General features: G+C 37.2%; 2 protein-coding genes across 5 annotated transcripts in view; one reads left to right on the top strand and one right to left on the bottom strand.

Annotated features, from left to right (window-relative positions):
* The window catches only part of IFT80 (intraflagellar transport 80), a 126,097-nt gene extending 115,884 nt beyond the window's left edge, over positions 1–10,213 (bottom strand). Inside the window, exons 1-2 of one of the 3 annotated variants that reach the window (XM_064585775.1) lie at positions 10,094–10,183; positions 5,282–5,440 (exon numbers count right to left, since the gene is read on the bottom strand). The gene's annotated coding sequence lies outside the window, so the exon portion shown is untranslated. Of the gene's footprint in view, positions 1–5,281; positions 5,441–10,093 lie in introns of all 3 variants that reach the window. The other 2 variants (XM_064585774.1, XM_064585776.1) reach the window with 2 other exon arrangements.
* Positions 10,214–10,527: 314 nt separating this feature from the next.
* The window catches only part of SMC4 (structural maintenance of chromosomes 4), a 37,769-nt gene continuing 24,213 nt past the window's right edge, over positions 10,528–24,083 (top strand). For both annotated transcript variants that reach the window (XM_064585772.1, XM_045903460.3), the window contains exons 1-7: positions 10,528–10,678; positions 11,828–11,971; positions 12,867–13,045; positions 13,507–13,698; positions 15,285–15,461; positions 22,391–22,555; positions 22,804–22,931. In XM_064585772.1, coding sequence (XP_064441842.1) covers positions 11,833–11,971; positions 12,867–13,045; positions 13,507–13,698; positions 15,285–15,461; positions 22,391–22,555; positions 22,804–22,931 — 980 coding nt within the window. In that variant the 5' untranslated portion in view covers positions 10,528–10,678; positions 11,828–11,832. The remainder of the gene's footprint in view (positions 10,679–11,827; positions 11,972–12,866; positions 13,046–13,506; positions 13,699–15,284; positions 15,462–22,390; positions 22,556–22,803; positions 22,932–24,083) is intronic.

Below are 24,083 nucleotides of genomic sequence, written 5' to 3'. Positions count from 1 at the left end.
ATTGGTAATGATAAGGTAGGTTAAGACTGTGAAAGTTGGTATATGAGGTCAGGGAACTAAGAGGCCAGGGAATGAAATGGAATGATTTGTGGATATTAAATCACTGAGAATAATGACAATAATCGTGGTAGAGGATAAAGACAGCTAGCCAGGTGCTAAAATATTCATTGAATGAGGAAAATCACAAAGAGATCTGCAGCTGACTGCAAAACAGATGGAGAATGGTTTAATCTAGTAGGACTTGTTTAAAGGGACTAGGACATTATAAAGAGGAAGAGAAAGAATCAATTGTCCAGATACATCAATGAGAAACAAGGCCTTTTGACACACGGGATCCTGGGAGGCAAAATAGCCTCCACTTGAAGGGCCCATGGGGAAAGCAATTTCTTCAGGAAACAACCAAATTTAAGGTTAGACTACCAAGGTAAAGGGATCATTCAGAGTAAAGGTTGAGAATGCAGATTTGGCGTCCTACGAGTTCCAAAAGGTAGAGTGGTAGGATTTGGATGGGGAGGAGCTAAGAGTTTGGGACAGATGGTAGGAAATGGTAGAAATGGCTAGCTGTCCTCCAATATTCATCCCTGCTTCTGTGGTAGAAAAATCTGAACTTTTGCTGTACACCTGGCCACCTAGAATAAAACTGTTTCCCAGCTGCCCTCAAAACTAGGTGTGGTCACATAGTGCATTAACAATTGTGAAACCCATGTGGAAATATTACAACATCATCAACCTAGTGGCCCAATCTGGGATTTACATTCTGTGGCTAACCAAAGCAGCAATATGAAAAGTAAATGAGTTACCTAAGGAAGCCATTTTATTAACTCCTATAAAAGTTTTATAAATCACAACATAATTCACAAACAAAAACTTGAAAAATAAGAGTAATGCTCTCCATGCTATGTCATCAAGGCCATGTATAAAACAGCAACAAGATAGAAGGAACCAAGATTCTTGACCTTGTGGAGAGTCATATCAGTCTTGTACCACCTTTCAGTGATAGAGAAAAAGTTTTATCATGTTTACATTACCATCATCAACAGCTAAACTCAATAACAAACTAACACGGGGAATTAAGAGTCTTGGATGTGGAGATTGAGGTAAACGTGGATATAAGCATGCTGGAATAGTCCCAATGGTCTCTCAAGGGAGGGTGGATAATCAATTTAAATTGTAGCCTTCTTCCTGGAACTGGTCTCTTAGGTAGTTATGCAGTGTTGATGCAGTTTTGTAAGGGAGGAAGAGGCAATCTTCCTAAGAGCACATGGAACTCTGTGGGATTCCTTTTCAATCTGCTAGGAGTGTTAGGCTTTACTTCAAGGGGCAGTTTAGGAAGGGAAAGGAATTGCAGAGTTATAGAGGGAATAAATTTCACCAACCTTTTGTCCTAATTTTCCCAACCTTAAACTGTGGGCTCAGTTCTTGTACCTCCTCTATATCTACACTACTGCTATGGTGGTATCACCCAGTTTCATGGCTTAATATAAATTCAAACATATTGACTACAATCTGACAACTTCCAATTTCATACCTCCAGTTCAGACTTCTGCACTGAACCTGACTTTTATACCTAACTGATTTGACAACTCATCTGAATGTCTAATAGACATCTCAAACTTGAGATCCAAATCACACCTCTGATCTTTCCTCTAACTTCGCTCCTCTCATAGCCTTACCCATCTCAGTAAATGGTAATTCCTTTCTTCTGGTTGCACAGGCCAAAAACCTTAGAATTAACAGACTCTTCTCTCACATCCCAAATCCAACTTTTAAAAATCAAAACTTTTACGCTCTGTCTTCAGAACATCTGATTTTTGCCACCCCCACGTTATGATCCCAGTTCCAGGTGCTATCATTTGTTAACTTGAATATAATAGCCTCCTAATTGGCCTCTAACCCCTCACGATCTATACTCACCACAGCAGCCAAAGTGACTGCTTTAAAATAGATCATGGCACTTCTCTGCTCAAAACACTACAATGGCTTTCTATCTCACTCAGAGTTAAAACAAAGTTCTTGCAACAGTATTCAAAGCTTTTATTAATCTGGACTCCTCTACTGTAATGGTTAATTTTATATGTCAACCTGGCTACACAATGGTGCCCAGTTATTTGGGCTAGTCTAAATGTTGCTGTAAATGTATTTTTTACAAGTGATTAACATTTATAATCAGTTGACTTACAGTAAAGCAGATTTCCCTACATAATGTGAGTGGGCTCCATCTAATCAGTTGAAGCCTTTATGAGCAAAGACCACAGTTTCCTAAAGAAGAAATTCTGCCTCCAGACTGCAACACAGAAATTTTGCCTGAGTTTCCATTTTTTGGACTCAGGACTACAACAGCAACTCCTCTTTCTCTAGAGAGCCCTCATATACCCTAATATTCTCTGATCCTACCTGATTCCTTTCTCTCTTCACTCAAACTTCTCCAAACACACAAACCTCTTCTTCTAACATACTGAGAATGCTCATATTCTTTGCCTGAAATCCCTGCCCCCAGATAGCTGCATGGCTTACTCTTCTTCCCTCCTTTATATCTTTCCCCCAAAGTCATGTTCTCAGTAAAGCCTTCCCTATATACCCTATTTAAGGCCATCTGCCATACTATGCATTTTATTTACCATTCCCCTTTCTAAAATGTAAGCTTCCTAAGTGCAAGAATTTTTGTCTGTTTTGTTCATTCCTATATTCTCTGCAACTAGAGCCATCCTTACATACTCTAAAACGGAATCAGCAGTCATAGGTCATAAGTGTAGAAGTTAGAGGTATATAAGTGTACATATATAAAGATATTTAAGTGTAGAGGTTAAAGGAAGAAATAGAATAGTAGCTATCAAGGCCTTTTAAACTAGGGTAGACCTCCGTATGTTTGGGGACAAAAGAGAAGGAATCAGTGGAGAGGGATAGATTGGCAATACTATAGAAGCAGAGGATAACTAAGACAACATGGTTACCACAAAGTCATTTGATCAAGGGCACTGATAAACATATAAATTAACAGTTCACAGAAACATAAATGCAGATGGTCAGTGGGCATTCAAAAACATGAAACAATGCTTAGCCTCAATTATAATTAAAGAAATGAAAACTAAAACAACTAGATACCATTTTTCTGTTATCAGAGTGGTTAAATGCAAAATACCCAGAACCCAGTGCTGGCGTATGGAGAAACAGATACTCGCATACATTACTGAAGTGCAGGTAAATTACTGCTAATGGTCATTTATTCTTTTGTTCTCCAGCCCAAACCTTTGACTGCCTTTCCTATACTTGGGGAATCCCCTAACTTATGGGTCCTTTTCCCATTACAAGAAACATTATTTCCTCTCTGGCCTTCCTTATAGCTAGACAGAGGCAAGTAGCCTAGGCTCTGTCAATCTGACACATCTGTGCTACACTTTGAGTTAGAAGCTACTGATTCAATGGAAGTATTAGATAAGGAATCGACCCTGGGAAGAATTTCTAGTCATAGGAATTTATCATATACATATAAATGTACATCAAGATATATATGCAACTACATAAGCCTGTTTATTACAGAACTCTGTATAGTTCTATCAAAAACTAAATTTAAATGTTCATCATGGGGCGCCTGGGTGGCTCAGTCGTTGGGCGTCTGCCTTCAGCTTGGGTCATGATCCCAGGACCAACGACCCCGCGTCGGGCTCCCTGCTCAGCGGGAAACCTCCCTCTCCCACCCCCCTGCTTGTGTTCCCTCTCTCACTGTGTCTCTCAGTCAAATAAATAAATAAAATCTTAAAAATAAAATAAAATAAAATAAATGTTCATCATAGATTACACATTCAGGTTGTGGATATATGTGTTTATAATGTGGAGCCAAAAAGCTAGAATTAGGAACTAATTTTAAGAATTAGACTTAGCATTATGCTAATTGAAATAATCCAGTCACAAAAGGACAAATACTATATATTCCACTTACATGAAGTACTAGAGTAGTCAAATTCATAGAGACAGAAAGTAGAGTGGTGGTTGCCAGGGGCTGGGGGCAGGGATGAGGAAGAATGGGGAGTTATTCTTTAATGCGTATGGAGTTTCAGTTCTGCAAGATGAAAAGAGTTCTGTGGATAGATGGAGGTGATAGTAGTATAACAATATAAATGTATTTAATGCCACTGAACTGTACACTTTAAAATGGTTAAATGTTTTACAAAAAAAGAAAAAAAGAATTAGATTTAAGAATTAAAACTAAGAGGGGCGCCTGGGTGGCTCAGTCAGTTGAGCATCTGACTCTTGATTTCGGCTCAAGTCATTATCTCAGGGTCGTGAGATCAGCCCGAGTTTGGGTTCCTGGCTTACTGCCCCGTCTGCTTGAGATTCTCTCCCTCTCCCTCTGCTCCTCCCCCTGCTTGCACTCTCTCTTTCTCTCTCTCAAATAAATAAATAATAAAATCTTAAAAAAAAAAAAAAGAATTAAAACTAAGAGGCAGAAGCACTAACAAGATGAGAAAAATTTTAGGCAGGAAAGAGGGAAGGCATAACTTATCAACTTACAGATAAGAAATAGCAGACATGCCTCAGGAGTGAACAAGAATGTGAAGAATAGATAAATCACAAGAGCTAGATCATAAGTACATTTATACCAAGTTCTGTTTGCGTCATTTGTATATTGGCTAGCCCTTGGGTATTGATATTAAAAATAACGGTTTGCTTATGACTACCCAAGGCCCTATTTTTAAAAGTGCAATTTTTATGTACAGTTTTCTAAATTGATAGTTCTGATCGGACTCCTGTGACTCTTTCCCAGGAGAGCAAGGAGGGAGAGGGAGGCAGGCAGATCTTTTCCTCAGGTTGTCCCGTCATAAAATCACTTGCAGACTAGAGCTAGGATCTCTTGCATGTCAGAGAAAAGAGAGGCAGGCTCACCATTTCCAGAGACAGATTCAAAGACATAATAATCAAAGGAAACAGGCTTGCAAATGGCCATATTACAATTCAATTCAATTACTGAAGACCTCCAACCCCCATCCCACTCCAATGCCTCTATGCATTTGCTAAAGTATATGTATATGCTGTGGTATTTACATTTCTCTGCAGTTCTAGCCATGATTATATCTAGATCTTGCCAACCAGACTTTTAATATTATTGTTTGCTGTATTTATAATTATTTTGCAGTATGGCCTAATAAATTCTAGCCAGTAAACCATGAGATTCTCAAATCTCAAATAAGTAGTCCATATTTAATTCATCAACTAGCATAAAAGAATCACATTCAACAATATGCTAGAGTGCCATGCAGCTATTTAAAAAATGAGATGGGAGCACCTGGGTGGCTCAGTCCATTAAGCGGCTGCCTTCGCCTCAGGTCATGATTCCAGGGTCCTGGGATCGAATCCCACATCAGGCTCTCTGCTTAGAGGGGAGCCTGCTTCTCCTTCTCCCTCTGCCTGCCATTCCCCATGCTTGTGCTCTCTCTCTCTCTTTCTGTCAAATAAATAAATAAAATCTCTTTAAAAACATAAATAAAATAAAAATTAAAAATGAGATGAATTTGTGTGTGTTGAATCTGTATGTACTGATATAGAAAGATGTCTATAATGTCAAATGACAAAAGCAAAGTTTATGGCAGTATAATATAACACAATCCTTTTTGTGTAAATAAAAAGGAATATATATTTAAGCTAGAAGATTCTAAAACATTTTTCTGGGAAGATATGCAAGACAACAGAGACCTTTGTGAGGCTAGGTGCAGGGGGATGAGAAGGGAAGGTTTTCATTATCATTTTATGTTTCTGTACCGTTTGAAGTTTTTACCATGATTACAGTATTTTATTTATCTATACACTTGTATATTTAGTACAGTATTATCTGAGTGATAGGATTATGGCCCAATTTTGTTTTCTTCTTTATGCATTTCTGTACTTGAAAAAAACTAATAAATGTTATTTTTCTCATAGGATCACCATTCTCATTCTCTTCAGTCTCTACTGACTTCACCACCTTCTTACTGAAACTTTTACCTACTGATCTTCCAGATATTGTATTGTTTTCTTCCTTATATAAAATGGGTCTAATAACACCTACTTCACAGGTTGGTTATGATAATTAAATGTATGTAAAATGTCCAGTAAAGTGCCTGAAACATTAAATAACTGTTAGCTATTCATAGTGAAAATTTGTGTTTTTGTCACTCTACATATATTCACTCTTCTTAGCTACAAAGAATTTTTCTCTTTGGAACACCCACTTCCCCACTTTTAGCCCATGTGGCTTCAATGAAGCCAGCATGAGAGAGACTTGAGCCAATTAGAACATTCTATTCCCTGTGCACAGAGACTGTTTCACAGGTGGCCCAGGACTTTTATTCAAATAAATGATGGGGAAGAAAAACCTCCCTTTTTCTCAAGACAATTTAAATTAGGTTTTCTATTATCCATAATCTAGAATCCTACCTGAGATATTACTATAATTATTTCTTCTTCCTAGAGTCTAAGAATGGACATTTTCTGGTGCTATCCTCACTTTACAAACTTAAAAAACTAATCTATTTTTAGGTTTCAACCATTCATATAGCACTGTCTCATCCTATTTTCTTTCCTAAGTTATATTCTTTGCCTCTGCTGCCCACTGGATATATCTTTCCTAACCCCGACCTACATGAATAAAAGCAAACTCATTTTTCAAAACAGTCTTTCCCCAAAAAACTATTCTATTTCCTCACTTCCTATTTTTTCTGTGTTAACACAGGTGAGAATTTCAGGGCGCCTGGTGGCTCAGTGGATTAAGCATCTGCCTTCAGCTCAGGTCAGATGCCAGGGTCCTGGGATTGAGCCCTGCGTCGGACTCCCTGCCCAGCGGGGAGCCTGTTTCTCTCACTCCCTCTGCTGCTCCCCCTGCTTGTACTCTCTCTCTCTGTCAAATAAATAAAATCTTTAAAAAAAAAGGTGAGAATTTCAATAACATTCATGTACTAATATATAATATAATGTATTTATGTACATATTATATGGATGCATATATGTGTAATACGTGCCTCTGTAACATGTAAAATGTATAATATGTAAGTGTATAATAACATATTATCAAGAGGAATATTCATTACTATCTGTCCTGTTCTATAGCCAATTTATTAATCTTTTTTTTTAAGATTTTATTTTTAAGTAATCTCTACACCCAATGTGGGGCTCGAACCCACAACCCTGAGATAAAGAGCTGCATGTTCCACCAACCGAGCTAGCCAGGTGCCCCAACCAATTCATTAATCTTGCACAATATTCTCTAAGTATTTATTCATTACTTATATAAATTCATGTTTATTTATTCATTTTTATTTATTAGTTAATATCTAATTAATCCAAATACTTACAATTAACTAAAAACTTCATTAATATTTTTAAAGATTTACCCACAAATCTAATATCAGACTTTATGAAATGTTGAAACCACATTAGCAGACAAAAAAATATATCATGATGATGACAAAACTTAAGTATGCACTTAAAGAATTGCAAATGTGGATTTGAATTCTAATTCCAATTATTCTCTTTAAATTTATTTTTATTTCTTCTTACGTGGTACAATTTCACTTTTAAAATGTAAAAAGTGAGGGTTCTCTTCTCAGACTGCCTGAAATTACAAATAATGGTTGTTTGTAGATGATTTTGGATCAGAAAGATGAGACCTGATTATACTTTCCCAAATGACTGTAAGTTAGTCCATCCCAATCTGACCAGCTTCTTTTTATAATTAAACTCTGTTATTTTCATGAGAAGTATCCAAAATATTGGAAGGGATCAATCAAGTTTCTTTTCTTGTGATCTAATCTCTTCTCAAATCACTTCACTTATTCTAAGCGTCCTACTTTCACTTTAGATTTAAGTCTACTCTGTAGCTGTTTGTTATAAATGTCTTTTCTACATTATACAACCTGGTTTAAGCATGTTTTGAAAATATTTGTTCCGAGTGGAGCATGGTTATGTTCAACTAAATCTAAATCCATAGGTCACTTAATTGATTTATTGAAATGACATTTCTTTCTCATCTGTCGTTAAGACCTACTGCTATTTATAGCAATCATCAAAGGCAGTAAAACTAGGAATTATCTGTAACTTGTTTTTCTTTCTATCCCCTCATCACTAGTTCAGGATTCACCAACAAAGAATAGTATCTGACTGACTTTAGGTGTTTAGACTCTTAACCATTAAAATCTATAAAAGCTATAGATTTTTTCCCCCCATGTGCCTAGATTTTTTCCATTCTACTGTGTAGGCACTTCTCCTTCCACATGGAGAACTATACACTAATAATCCAATACAGCCATGCCTGATCTAAGTCTTTTTCCTCTTTAACAAATCCCAATTAACCACCGTTATTTTTTTAACCAAGTCATTCCTTAGCTCAAAAATTTTCTAGTAAGTGTTTCCTCCATATCATATCTAACATCCTCAATCTGGCTTTCAAGACCCTTCATAAGCTGACTTTCTAACTTGACATCCCATTATTCATCCTTAGCACATGCCCTAGTAAGGTCAATGTTATAAACACAGTAATATCAAATGCTTAGCGTGTGTGCTAGACAATTATAAACAATCCTATGAGGCAGACACTATATACTGATTTTATAATAAATATTCTCAGAGAGATTGATAAATTGAGTAAACTGTCCAAGCATGTAGCTAAAAAAATGATGGGATTTGTGATTTTGTTATGTTACATCTTTCTACTACATTGTCTCCATGACTCTTTTATACCACTCAATTTGGTCTAGTCTTCGCTTTTTTCATGGTTGATATCTCTCCGACTCAGGTTTTGTAGTGTTTTACAAACTTTGAAAACTCAAGATTCCAGAAGCTTTCAAAGAGAATCACTACGTTTTCTTGATATGCCTACCAGCCAAAAAATTTTTTTCATTGAGTTTTACTGTCTGTAGTCTGTCTTATGAAAACAATAATTTTTTTCAACTTTAAAAATAAAGGTATATTATTGGTTGATGTGCATTAAAGAGGGCACTTGATGTAATGAGCACTTGGTGTTATATGAAACTGATGAATCACTAGATTCTGCCCCTGAAACTAGTAATACACTATATGTTAACTAACTTGAATTCAAATAAAAATAAATAAATGTGTATTATAGTACTGAGTCAATGTTCCTGCAAACCACACCAGTCTCTGAACCTCACCGCATTCTTACAGTTGGCAGGGAGTGTCCTCCACACCCCTCTCGAGAATCACTGAACCTGACTTTATGCTCCTGAGGCAAGACTCATACTACTTACTTAGAATGGCAATGTAAATTCATTTATAAAGCAGATTTATCGGTGCTTTACTATGACAGGCCTAGGTATGCAAAGGTTAAAGGGGGGAAAAAGGCTCCCACTTCTCAATGTCAATTACGTAAGTGTCGCTGAATAAATACTTATTGGAGGTAGTCAAATCAACCAGTGGTTAACATAATAGCGGATGAGGACCACATTTGAGAATGTAATCAAAGTTCTGGGAAAATTAACTCCCCAGAAAAATGCACAAACACACAGAATTCCGTTTACAGTTTCAGCAGGGGATGGGAGGAGTATTAGGAACTCCACTGAATCTCAATCACCTTACCACCAGGATCACAGACTCCAGGGTAAAAATCGACTAACAAAACTAAGTTCTCTTGGAACAGGAATACTTGCTTAATAATCCTGACTATGCCTCGCACAGTGCAACGTATTCAAAAATTACTTAAGAAATATTTTCCGATCGATAATTTTCTCATGAAGATAACCAGATGACATCGACAAATCATTTCTTCCATTATGGAATCTTTCAAACAAATTATTTTGAAAGCTCAAAATCCCCTTCCACTAGTGACACTAACGACCTAACACCAATAAATTCGAAATTATTTTGCTATTCACATATAGACTATACAATCATTCACCAATCGAGGTTTTCTGTTCTTGTCTTTCTACTACTTCCAAACCCAGGGCTTCCTGCTTCGCATCCCAACAGCTACGTCCAGAGCCCCACTGCCTCCAAGGAGATGGAAAATAACTGAAGCCGCATACACTATAAAATCAGGTAAGGTGGGGTCCATTGATGGCCACAATTTCCAAACCCTTTCCTCACCACATCCAGAGGTGAAGAGTTTTACCTTAAATTCCAGGAAAGCAGTGGCGATTGCTCCCACAGAGCTAGGACCAGTTACCAAGAAACCTCCCGACCTCCCTGTCACCATAGTGACTTCCACGAGCTACGCACCCTCCCTCTTCTCGCGATACTTCCCCGCCGCGGTCACCCGAGCCCGCCCTCTCTTTAAGGGACGTTAGTGGACGACTGAGCCCTCCTCCAGCTGTGGGTGGAGCCGTACTGGTTTTTTTCCTCTTGTTAAACACTCTCCAGATTGGGGTTTTTTAATATAAGAGTTCTGTTGCCATAGGTCTCAGACAAAACAGTGCTTTGGTCTGCCTTTTCACTTAATATAAACCTGCCCTGCCGCCAGTGTCCCGCCAGGAGTTCGCGCATGCGTGTAAGCGGCCAGAAGATGGCGGTGGTAATCGCCGCATTTTTTTCAAATTAGTGGTTCCCAGAAAGCATTGCGCGCATTTGTAACGAATTTCCGTTCGAGTTTGTATTTTAGGCGCCATTTTCGAGTGAAGGACCCGGAGCCGAAACACCGGTAGGAGCGGGGGTGCTGTACAACGGTTTCCAGCTTTGGTGTGAGTGGACTGCCCCGCAGGTAAAGTACTTCTTTTCCTGATCAGATTGTCACACTCTTACTTCCTGCTCCGTCTGCGGGCGCCTGGAAAGTAGAGGCCTTGAGCTGGAGCAGCCGAAGTCCGCTCTGGGCTGAGGCTGCCGCCGGGAGATTTGTTTCGCTGTCACCCCTCCCCCCTCGGCCGCCTCCCGGCAGTCGGGACTCCCGCGCGCTTCTCGCGGGCGCCACTTCTCTGAGCCACTTAAGCGTCGCTCGGCGGGGGTGCGGGGGACGCAGACTCTAAGCCTCACGGATCTCTTCTCGGAAATCCCGGTCTCTGTCGGGGAAAGGGCGTCTCCCTGCCCCGGCCCCCTGACCTTCTCTCTTCTCCCAAAGGACTAATCACCGGGTCTGAGCCCTTACTGGTGACCTTTTGTAGTTTATTGTCCCAACGAGATTCCGCAGTGGGCCCCGGAGGCACACACCCCGCCACCCCAAGATGACTGAAGTGGAGCAGGCGCTGCCTGTGTCTGATTTGGAAGTCGACCCCACTCTCCGGCCGCCTTTCCGGGTCGGACGGTAGCGAGGAGACCTGGAAGCCTCGGGGCCGTCAACGGCGCCAAAGCTAAATGGCGGGGAAGGTGGGCGGCGAGCCGCCCGTTAGTCTTACTAGCTACTCTAGGAAGAGTTGATAGTCCCCCAAACCTAAAGCTAATAGAACTCTTCTCACAAAGTCTGTGCGCTTGCTTCCCTAACCCCAGCAGCGTGGGAATGTCAGTAAATGCCGGCGTATAGGAATTATTTCGTTAGGAAGTTAAAGGATAAGATTCTTAAACCCTTCTGTGGGAGGACGGGGGTGGGGGGTGGGCATTAAGAAAATAAAAAGAACTTAAGCAGTTCTATCCTTGCTTGATAACCAGGCACGTCTAGGTTTTCCCACTTGCTTCGGACTTAAAACGAATCCCGCCTTTTTGGCACTTGGGGTTTTCGTGCCTTTTTTACTGAGCACCCGCTGGCGTCGAGCGGCGTTTTGTAAACGGGGCTTTCGGAAACGGGCGGACAGTTTTTCCCCGAGTGGGGTGGGGTGGGGGCCGAAGCCCCCGTCCGACGCGGGCGCCGGCGGGGAATGTGCCGATGTACCGTCCTGCGGCCCGGCGGGCTGACTTGCTCCTGGCTCTCCCCCGGCCCCAGCGACCATGCCCCGTAAAGGCACCCAACCTTCCACCGCCCGGCGCAGAAGGGAAGAGCCGCCGCAGTCCCCGGACGGCACCAGCAGCGACGCGGAGCCGGAACCCCCGCCCGGCCGCGCGGGCAGCCCGGCCCCTGCTACCGCAGGTGAGTACCACGCTGCGACTCCGCAGGAAAACGCGCTGGGAGGCCAGGGTGGGTCCGCTCCCAACCCGGGACTGGCTGGTGTTTGGGGTCGCGGAGGTGAGGGGCTGCGGCGTTGACGTCTGTAGGTCGCGTGTCGGTCCCGTAGAGCAGCTCAAGAAAGCGATTTGGCAATGTTCAGAGATCGGAGTCTTCGTGCAATTTCGGTGTAACGGTGCTGGAGGGGATTGGGGCAAGTACGTGGCTACAGTTATGAATTTGTTTGTGGCCTTGTATTTCTGCGGAAGTCGACATGGTCAGCCAATAGCTAGTGGACTATTTTCTAGACAGAATTAACATGATTGTGTCTTAAAAGTTGCTTGGCCCTAATTTAACTTCCCTGGTCTTAAATTGCGTTTAAAGAGATGATGATAATTTACTCGAAACTACCGTAGCTTTTGTGAGTACAGGAATTAGGTGACATTAGGATGCCCCTGTGACAGGGTCGCTGGAGCTCTTGAGTGTCCAAAGTTAAGGTTCCAGGTGCTCAGAGATGCGGAGAAAGTTAGATCTAGAGCCTTAGGATTTATCCACCTGTTTAGGCGCGGAGCAGAGAATCAGGTTGTTGTGGTTTTCCCAGACCTGCTTTATGTTGTAGTGTTTTGACTCCTAAGAGAGAAATTTTTGTAGGATTTTGTGACTGGTGGTCCTTTCTTTTAAGAATTTCTTTCTTTATAAAACGAAGCTGAAAGATTTTCATTTCTCCTGAGTTTGGGATAATACATTTAAGTGGAAAATAAGGATTCCTAGGTTTCATAAATAACATTTCTCCAAAGATTAGCAGGCAGTAGTTCTACGAACTAATTGCACTAATGCAGGCTTTTCCCCCCTTGCTTTCCCTTTCCTTTGACTGACTTAGGGACACCAAGTGAGGAAATTGATAATAGAAGTTTAGAAGAGATTTTGAATAGCATCCCTCCTCCCCCGCCTCCAGCAATGGCCAATGAAGCTGGAGCTCCTCGGCTTATGATAACTCATATTGTAAACCAGAACTTCAAATCCTATGCTGGGGAAAAAATTCTGGGACCTTTTCATAAGGTATTTGACTATTTTAAATAACTATTATAGGGTAATGTGTTTTTATTACAAGATATTTCAATTTTACCATGTTTATCCTGATTGATAACACATGGTATGTTTCCTGTGTTTTAGACAACTGAAATTAGTTTTTGTTTATCCTGGTTATCTTTGGTACCTCTTTAGCTGTTAAGTTTTCCCTCACTGAGTAGAATTGGTGAGTCTTTTGTTTGAAGAAGTATTTTCTCTATTAGAATGAATTTTGTAAAGTGAGTTGGAATTAGAATATGGTCTTATTTAAAGTGTTGAAGCTTGTGATAAAGGAGAACATGATGTAAGAAAACAAGTTGAAATGAAACCTTTTAAATACTTAATAGTTTTGCTGCAAGTAAAAAAGGCAAGAGGTTTAAATTAAAATAAGTTGTATAGTATGACCTTTTTAAACTTCACTTTAAATTTTTTTTTCTTTTCTTTTTATGCAGCGCTTTTCCTGTATTATTGGGCCAAATGGCAGTGGTAAATCCAATGTTATTGATTCTATGCTTTTTGTGTTTGGCTATCGAGCACAAAAAATAAGATCTAAAAAACTTTCGGTACTAATACACAATTCTGATGAACACAAGGACATTCAGAGTTGTACTGTAGAAGTTCATTTTCAGAAGATAATTGATAAGGTAAGGGACTTTGGAGTATTTAGTTATTTGCAACTTCAAGTACGGAACACAGGATTTCCATACATTGCGCATTTATTATTTTTGGCTTAAATTGCCTTTTAAAAATCAATGTATGTTTAAAGCAGAACAGATAACTGATTTTATTAGCTCCCAGATACTGATTTCATTACCTCCAAAACCGTATTTTCTTTTTGAGTAGTGGTGGTAGCAGCCGTTAAACTTAAAATATTAAAATTTTTAGCCAGGGGAATGAATTATAAGTAGCTCATAGTAGTATTTACTTTTCAGAATAAAACATTGAGCAATTTTAGTATCCTGAGTAGTAACTAGGCATTATTTCACTATAAATTTTGGGCTCATTTTTAAAGTTCTGTTTTTATTGCTTTCAGATAAATTACTTAAATTTGAAAATGTAACAGATGACTAATTTTATCATCTCCATTATTTTAATTCACATTAATGTTATTAGTAATAACATACTAATGTAATATGTGTGTAATATAAAAGCTCTGCTTCAGTTTAAACTATCCTTTATAAATAAAACTACCCTTTTAAAACAGAAAAGGTGAAGTTAATATGTTTGTTTTCTAGAAAAAGAAACAATTTTAGGTAAAATGTCTACTTAGATTATTTACATGGTTCTGTTGGTACTGGTTTTTTTCTTGTCTGTTGAATAGCTAACTTTGGAAATTCATGGCTTAAAAATGACCGGTTGGAACCTAAAAATATAGAAAACTCCATAATGAAGCAAGGATGTGACTTGGCTTGTTTTTTAGATTTTTTTTTTTAATATAAAGGGCTTTAATTAAATTTACATGGTGGCATCTATTTTAATTTTGTTTCTTAGTGCTTTTCTATTGTACAGTTAAGGTTGGAAAATGATTGCCAGTAAATTAGGTTTGATTTCTTTGCTTATTATAATTATGTTTGATTCGTATAAATTTTAAAAGCCATAATTTCGAAATGGCAAAGCTTTTAAGGGAAAGCCAGTTTTAATATTAAAGTATTTTTGTACTTCATTTTTTAAAATCTGTTTGATTTTTTTAGAAATTGGGGGTATGTAGTTATCAGTTCTTTGCACTTCTTTATACCTTCCATTAATGGCATATTGTTTACCAAAAAAAAAAAAAGAAAGAAAGAAAAAAACTAAGCCATGTTATGCCATTACTACCTTCCTTTCCTTGAATCATCTCTTGCAGCTTTTTAAAATGGACTAGTAATTTAATCTGTCAACATGGTTTAATAATTTGGGTGAGTTTGTTTCAGATATGGTAAGATTCCTATCCCACTTCAAATGCTCTTTTCTCAGTCAAATATATTTTTAGACTTGTTTGGAGGTGGGTTTTTTGTTTTGTTTCTGTTTGTTTGGCTTTTTGGTTTTTGTGATCTACGAGGAAGGGATCAAAACTTGGAAAGTATTCTTTGCTAAAAGGGTTATTTCTGAGAACTATTGCCAGTTTATATGCATGTTCGATTGAAGTTTTTAATCCATAGAATTTGTTTGAATATGAAGAGAGTGAAATTTGGTGCAGACCTGTGACTTAGTACCAACAATTGTTTTCTGGTTTTGTTTTTCCGCAAAACAGGAAGGGGATGATTATGAAGTCATTCCTAACAGTAACTTCTATGTATCCAGAACTGCCTACAGAGATAATACTTCTGTCTATCACATAAGTGGGAAAAAGACAACGTTTAAGGATGTTGGAAATCTTCTTCGAAGCCATGGAATTGACCTAGACCATAATAGATTTTTAATCTTGCAGGTAAGTTTATTAGACTTCAGAGATTCTCTTATTTTTCTTACTTTTTTTTTTCCAATAAAGTTTAGAGGGATTCCCCCCTGTTGGATGAATCCTGTATTATTGAGGCCTTAAAGTACTGTAGCAGCACATCATGGTTTACATACTACAGTCAAGATGCGAATCATTATTTGCTGCTCTAGAAATTTAAGGAAATTCATTCAAAACTATTCTCACCATAAGATCCTCGTTTATGTTTGGATGGACTGGCATACTTGTTCCGCTCTAGCAGCACGTAAATATTGGCGTAGTGAAATAAATATTAAACACCAATATTATTGTGCTGCTTTAGTGTGACAGGGATATAACAGCTATTTATTGTTACTGTTTGTATTTTCCTTTAAGATAATATTTTAAATGAGATTCATTATTTTTTAATAGTCCTTTACTTTTGTTCTTATTCTCATCTGTATTAATATTAAATAGCACAACGAAAAGAATTCTTAGTCCTTTACTTTTGTTCTTATTCTCATCTGTACTAATATTAAATAGTACAAAAACGAAAAAAACTCTGTACACTTGGTGTTTGACAATTTTACTTGAGTGCCTTACTAATTTTTTTTTTTTTAACACTTAGTGTGGTTAACTAAAAGTTTACCAAGCTGGTTTTTGTTTTGGCTAGAATGGCCTGCTTGAACCACTAAATATTGGAAGATCAGAAAGTAACTCATATGTCATTCTGAAGTATCACAGCTCTTGAAGTCTTTTTTAGAGGGGTATAAAACTAAGTACCTGGTGTTGAGTTGAATTAACCCTGTGTTCTTTGAGTAAAGATATGTTTTACCAGCCTTGCTTGGTAAGAAAAATACCTCTTCTTTTGTCTTACCTTTCAAAAAGTTATTAGTGTAAAACATGGCTTTGTCAGATACATTAAAATTCCTTTTTGATTTGAAGCTCCTTTCTTTTCCTATGTTCTATCCAGAATCTCCCAAGAGCATAATTAAAACAAAACTATATTGTGATGTAAAATAGCTGCTGATATTCTTTAATGTCTTATGCTACTGATTTTAAACTAAGTTGGGAATTTTGATTTCATACTGCAAGTTTTGTTAGGATGCCTGAGTGTTCTCAGTCAGTTCCCATTGTTCTGGAATGACTTATATTACTATCTTTTGTTACCAGGCATGGTGCATTTGTAATACTTCTGTAACCCAGACTTATTTAAAAAATGAATGTTGGGGAAAATCAGCTGCAGATATATTTCTAAACAGAATTTGAATTTACATAAATGTGAAAATAAAGCTGTGTGTATTTGTGTATGTATGTGTGTCTTTAATCAAATTTAACTGTTATATGGATTTTCATATTCTGGGATTTGGTTTGGTTAATTGTGGATTATAAGTTATTTCACTCTATAATACTGTATTTGATAATACCATTTTGCAGGAACCTATTCTTGTGTTTATTTTTTGTTTATTATTTGCTATTTACTATCATCCTGGGATAATTGGTCAAAATTTTACACCGGTGCCAAGATTCCTCAAAATAAAGTGGACTTCATCTTAACCCTTGTAAGGGTAATTTTTTTTCCTTCAGTGCAGCTTTCTATATAATTCCATAATAAAGGAAGCTAAATAGTCATAACTTCCCAAAGAAGTAAATAACAGTAATTTTTTTTAACTGTCAACTTTGTTAAACATGTGTTTCTGAAGTACCTATGCTTAGCCATTTGTCCTCATATAGTCACAATCTTTTTGTGTCCTTTTAAAAATTATTTAAAACATTTTTAATATCAAGGTAAACTTCCCAAGTAACAGATTTTCCATTTGATTAAGTTTACAGATAGGAACCTTAGGAATTCACTTGTTAGGAAGAAGAAACAGGGATTGGACTAGGTAGAACTAATGATACCCTATTTAAAAGCTTGAGGGAAAGTGACGGTGGTTTCTATGGTGTTTATTCAGTTACTTTTCAAAAGCTTAGACTCCTGCACTAGCTTTAAAGCAGATGAAGGTAAGTAAAAATGTGATTTTTTTATTATCTTCTCTCCCATTCAACATATCTCTTAATGTGATTTGGGAGGCTGGGAACTTGGAGACAGCATAATATCAAAACATAAGTACTTAGTTTGAATAAAACGTATAGACTGTTTGGCCAGTGGTAGTGCTAAACAGCCTCAGTAATCTAAATTAGGTAAAGTGAAAATTGATTTTAAGATTAAACAGCACTAAATTTTAGAAGTCTGTAAAAACATTTTTACAGTGTTTATATTGGTTTAGTAGTTCTTTGAAGTAGGCATTTCTAGTATTTGAATCCATTTTAAATTTCATCAGTTGATTCAAATGAGTACCTAATGAGGCTATGTGCTAAGATGATATAAAAGATACAGAAATGGTTTAAGCCCTGTTTCTTATCCTTAGAGGCACTTATACATGCCTTCAAAAAGTGTTAGATTATAATTGGCCATTGTACTTCCCATGTTTGTACATGTCCCCATTTATATATACCTTAATTTCAAAGCCTTTGTCCCATTGTAATAACTGTTGGTGCAAATAAGTAGGGTTTTGTTAGGTCTCCATAGCATTTCATGGTAACTATGTATAAATGAGATTTAGTTGGTTTTGGTGCATTTGCTCTAAAGTTAGAAGAATGATAACCTTAATGCTTTTATGATAGTTCAGAATTACACTAACGATTGCGGTCTCAGGAATGGTTTTATAAACTCCTAAAAGCTACAACTATTAAGGCAATTTTAGCTTTGTCAAAGTTCTCAATTTCATATACTTTCTGTCTTATTATAAAACCTGAATTAGAACTTTAAATAGGAACCAAGATTTTTTTCTTGTTGTTTAGTAATTTGGAAATAGATAACTCAGACCTAGGTTAATCCAATTTATTTCTTTTTCCTTTTTTTTTTTTTTTCCCCAGTAATACTTCTCCCAAGCCTGGCATGTCCTACAAACTATTTGGGTTATAGTCTTAGCCTGTAGAAATAAGTCTATGCTATGTCAAAAGTTTTTTTAGCTTTACCAGTTACCCAAAAGTGTCTGATTTAACAGCCTTAGCTATAAAAGAAAACTACCCCTAAGCAACCAGAGTAGACATCAAGCAGTCCACCTACTAAAGCATTATCCTTTCTATTTATTTATTTTAGGGAAATACTAACCTTGGTGATTTGGTTTGTTGGCCTCTGACAGCTGACAGAGCAAATTAGAATAAAAATTTATTAGAACATAAAGGACAGTAATTTATGGTACAGTGGAAGATGGAGAAAATAAAAAGATTATCAAGACAATATAAAAATTCAAAGCCCAGGGGCACCTGGGTGGCTCAGTTGGTTGAGCGTTCCCTTGGTTTCTGTTCAAGTCATGATCTCTGGGTGGAGAGCTCCAGCCCTGCATCTGGTTCTGTGCTCAGCAGGGAATGTGCTTGTCCCTCTCCCCCCTCCTCTGCCCCTTCCCTGTGCTCCAGCATGTGGGCGCTTGTGCTCTCTCTCAAATAAATAAAAATTTTAAAAAAACTTCAGAGCCCAGTAAATCGGCGCCATTTAGTTTTGATGCAAACACCCATATTTATCATAAGACTCCTTCAGGCCTTATTAGGAAAAAAAGGTTTTAATATAGCTATGGACTTGAGTTTCTTGTTGTTCATGCTTGCTAAAATTTGGATTCCATGTGAATTAAGAATAAAGTGCATCATACCTATTTATTTCTTAGATTTTTAAACTCTATTTCTGTAAAATAGATTACCAAAGAATGGTGCAACTGAATCAAAATATCCTGATTTGCCACCTACTTAGTAAGTTAAGGTTTAAGCCCTTGGTTATTACAAATATTTTCTTGAAATATGTTTGCAATTTGTATGTTACTGTTAAAAACCATAGTTGGTATTTTACACAGTTGTTTAATGACTCTGATACAACTTAAAGGAAGTTTGTAGTAAATAACAGCAAAAAAAATGCTTAAAATCTTATTCAGTCTACTGAAGGTATAGAAGCTAGAGATAACTGTGGAGGCCTATAGGACTTGTCTGGCTTCAGATGCTACTATTATAGCACCTTGAAATTTTATGTTTTCATGGCTACCATTATTTGTGATTTAGAGCCTTGATATGGACGGGTGACTTTAAATTTAGGTTGATGCTTTAAAATCATTCTGAAATCTATGGAGCTTATTGCCCCAGGTTAAAACTATATTGTATAATTTCACATGGAATAGGTATGTTTTCAGGGGCGGGGGAGGGTCTTCCAGGCACAGATTGTGAACAGAGTATATATGAAATGGTGCAAAATGGAAAAAGAAGAAAGCAAATAGTAGCAGATGGTAAGGCAGGCAAAAAACGTCAAGGAACAGAGCCATAAGAAAGGTCCCAGGTTGTCATTGGAGTACCATAGTAGTCCTAATAAGTGACAGGTAGAGGCCTAAATGTTCTAATAGTTTGTTGAATCCGTAGTACTAATCTGATAACTGGTTGGAAAAAAAAAAAAAATGAGTGCCATGTAACAATCTAAAACTGAATGTTATGTGGCACTTGTAATGGAACTGTTTTGATTCATAAATGTCCTTGTCTTTAGCATTTTTATTTTCAACAGACTGCAACTTCATTAGAATGAAAAATCCTAGCTGTATAGCCATCATTTTAACTGGGGAGAGAGGAACAAATAACCCAAAAGAAGCAACACCTATGTTTTACTCCAAGCTAGGCAGTCTCCTAATAGCATTATTCCATCTCTTCAGTAATTTGGCCAGGAAAAGTGTGATGCTTTTAGGAATATTTTTGTCAGTGTAAACTACATTGAGTCCTAACTTCTGGCTATCTGAAAAATATCTACTCAGTAATACCTTGTGCCCATTTGACTAAGATGTAAGTTCTCTTGTCATAGTTTTTCAGTCATCTTAAAACAGGTGTTCAGATACTCAAATTGAATTAGGTAGTATATTAGAATAACAGATGTCAGACATTTGTTGTTTGTGTTACAAACAACAAAAAGAGTTAAACTATTACCTCAACATCAATGGTTCTCAGCTGTGTGTAGTTTTGCATCTCTGTCCCCGGGACATTGAGCAATGTCTGAAGACACTGGGTTGTTACAGCTGAGGGTAGGAGGGTATGCTACCGACATCTAGTTCATAGAGGTCAGAGATGCTATTAAACATCCTATCATGCCCAGCAGAGCTCCCCACAACAAAGGATATCCAGCCCAAAATGTCAGTAGTGTTGCTGTTGATAAACCCTGCCTAGTTAAAAACTTTGAGTAAGACTCTGCTTCTTCAAGGCTGGCGTTTGCCTGTTGTAATCCAAAACTTTGGACATTATTCCATGGTTTAATCCTGTCTAAGACTTAAAGCTAGTACTGCAAACATTTGGAAGGACCTGATAATTGAAAGCAGAATAAAATGTTTTATGTAAATATCTACATATTTTAGTGTAAACACTAAGTTAAAACACTAATTTATACATACTGAAGGTTACAGAGAAATAAAAATAAGCTCTTTGGATAACATTTTACTTTGTATTTGATAATCATGTTCTGTTGTGTTAACTACAGAAGGGTGATAGCGTATAAAAATATTAAAAGTTATGCTTTTCAGTGATTAGATTTAAAATGAGCTGTTTTTAATCGGGGGGGTGGTGTTTGTTGTTTGTGTTTGTTTTTTGCTTTTGGTTTTTTTGTTTTTAAGTAGGCTACATGCCCAATGTGGGGCTTGAACTCACAACCCTGAGATTGAGTGGCATGCTCTACCGACTGAGCCAGCCAAGTGCCCCAAGTTTTTTGTTTGTTTGTTTGTTTTTTACTTATATTAATGTGGGAGCTCTTAGTAAATATGACTGTCATTACGTTAGCAAGATTTAACCCAGATTTTTGAGGTTTATTCATAAATATTTAGAATATTTAAATTGAGGAAGTGATATGCTTTTTGTGTGTATTTTTTCTTGATTTTTTTTTCACCCTTGCTATTTTGCTGAAATAAAGGCATATTATGTATTTTTTTTCTACTTGCCTGTTCCTTTTCTTCTGTTGTAAGAGCACAAACAGGCTACTCCTGTGAAGGAAAGCAGCAGCATTTTGCCTGAGCATGTTCAGACAAAATTTTCTCCACCATGAAACTAAATGGCTGCCTGGCAGTCAGCCTTGAAGGTTACTGATTGTGCATTTTTCTTCTTTATTTTCTCTTTGTAATTAAATTACATAAATACAAATAATGTTAATCTAAGAATTTTAATTACACTTCAAAGCTGTTATATTAATGATTGCAAATAAGTTTTCCAAGTTCATATGTACCGTGACCTTTAAGTTTTCAGTCAGTTGGATATCTTGTAATAAGAAATTAGGTAATTTCCCTTTTTATTTAATGGTCTTGATTTTAAGAAAGTTAGGACATTGAGTTTTGAGTTGTCCTTATAAAGTCTAGCACTTGTTGAGGAACTCAGAACACCAGGTTTATAGAGAAAGTTAAATAATACACCATCTTGGGACAGGATTCCTACTACAGTTGAGCGATGAAGGATCTTTTTGAAAATTCATTGTTTCAGAACAGGAACTCTAATTATGTTATTAACAATTGATAATATTGCCAAAGTAATTGTAGATTGTGCAAATTCCTTGCTGAGTTTTGCTGCATAGAAAAGTTAATACTTTTATTTTTTTTATATTGAATGAACTTTTTAGATTGGGAATCTTTCTTTGGCTCTAATATGTGTATGTGACTATGTTGTAATTTTTGTAAGCGTTTATGTAAGGGAGTATAAATATATATTTCTTACCACCTATGAAAATGAAAACTCAACACCAGTGGAGAAAACATTTTTATTTGTATCTTATTAAATCTCATTAAACTACTGATTGACTTCATTTAGTTGTTGGTTACTGTTGGGTTTGTTTCTAATTCTTAATTAAGATCGATATGACTAAACATACACAGTAAGTGTGTAATACAACTTTTTTTTTTAAGGGTGAAGTTGAACAAATTGCTATGATGAAACCAAAAGGCCAGACTGAACATGATGAGGGTATGCTTGAATATTTAGAAGATATCATTGGTTGCGGACGGCTAAATGAGCCTATTAAAATCTTGTGTCGGAGAGTTGAAATATTAAATGAACACAGAGGAGAGAAGGTGAATCTTCTATAGACTCTATTGCAAGTCAGACTTTTGTTTATTGAACAAATTCTGCTGAGTCAAATACTAAAGTTGGAATTACTAAAGAAATCTTTACTATTTTAGATTGAATTTTATATTTCTTATTGACATTTAAATGAACAGTGTTTTATTAATGATGTTTTTGTCTAATGTGGGTGTATTTGAAATTGAAGCTATACATATAAAGTATATTTGAGTAATCTGTACACTTTAAATTTTTGTAGTTAAACAGAGTTAAGCTGGTAGAAAAGGAAAAGGACGCCTTAGAAGGAGAGAAAAACATAGCCATTGAATTTCTTACCTTGGAAAATGAAATATTTAGAAAAAAGAATCATGTCTGTCAATATTACATGTAAGTACATTAATGTATCAGTTTTTATTTTTTTTTAAAGATTTTATTTATTTGGCGGACACAACAAGAGAAGGAATACAAGCAGGGGGAGTGGAAGAGGGAGAAGCAGGCCTCCTGCTAAGCAGGGAGCCTAGTGTGGGGCTTGATCCCAGGACCCTAGGATCATGACCTGAGCCAAAGGCAGATGCTTAACAACGGAGCCACCCAGGCGCCCCCTTAGTTTTTATTTCTGACATTAAGCCCTGTCTTTCCTATATTAGAGAAAAATAAAGAATGAAGTAGAAAAAAATCTAAAAACTATTTTATGTAATGAATTCATTAAATTAGGGTTTTTTACCATATTATTAAAGTTGATTGTTTTTATCTCATTTTAATTTTAATATAATTAACTTATTATATATTAGTTTCAGATATACACTGTAGTGATTCAGCAATTTTATATTCCATACTCATAAGTATACTTCTAATCCCCTTCACCTCTTTGGCCCATCTCATCACCCATCTTCCCTCTGGATAATCATCAGTTTGTTCTCTGTAGTTAAGAATCTCTTTAAAAAAAAAAAAATCTTCAAAAAGGGGGGGGGCACCTGGGTGGCTCAGTCGTTAAGTGTCTGCCTTCAGCTCAGGTCATGATCCCAGGGTCCTGGGATGGAGCCCCATATAGGACTCCCTGCTCCGCGGGAAGCCTGCTTCTCCCTCTTCCACTCCCCCTACTTGTGTAAGCCTGCCTCTCCCTCTCCCACTTGCCCTACTTGTGTTCCCTCTCTCGCTGTGTCTCTGTCAAATAAAAAAAAAAAAATCTTAAAAAAAAGAATCTCGGTTTGTCTTTCTTTGTTCCTTTATTTCTTAAATTCCACATATTCATGAAATCATGGTGTTTGTCTTTCTCTAACTTACTTCACTTAATATTGTATTCTCTGGATCCATCCGTGTTGTTACAAATGGCAAGATTTCATTCTTATGGCTGAGTAATATTCCATTGTGTGTGTATATACCACATTTTTTTTTTTTTTAAGAGTTTGGGAGAGAGCATGCACGGGGAGAGGGAGAAGCAGACTCCTCCCCCCCCCACCACCCCCCGGACCCCCAGCAGGGAGCGCAACGCCAGGCTCAATCCCAGGACTTTGGGATCATGACCTGAGCCCAAGGCAT

This window comes from Mirounga angustirostris, unplaced genomic scaffold (genome assembly GCF_029215605.1).
Source record: "Mirounga angustirostris isolate CCGP_5_RB_7025 unplaced genomic scaffold, mMirAng1.0.hap1 SCAF_1, whole genome shotgun sequence".
Taxonomy (NCBI): Eukaryota; Metazoa; Chordata; class Mammalia; order Carnivora; family Phocidae; genus Mirounga; species Mirounga angustirostris.
This window is presented reverse-complemented; position numbering and strand designations above follow the sequence as displayed.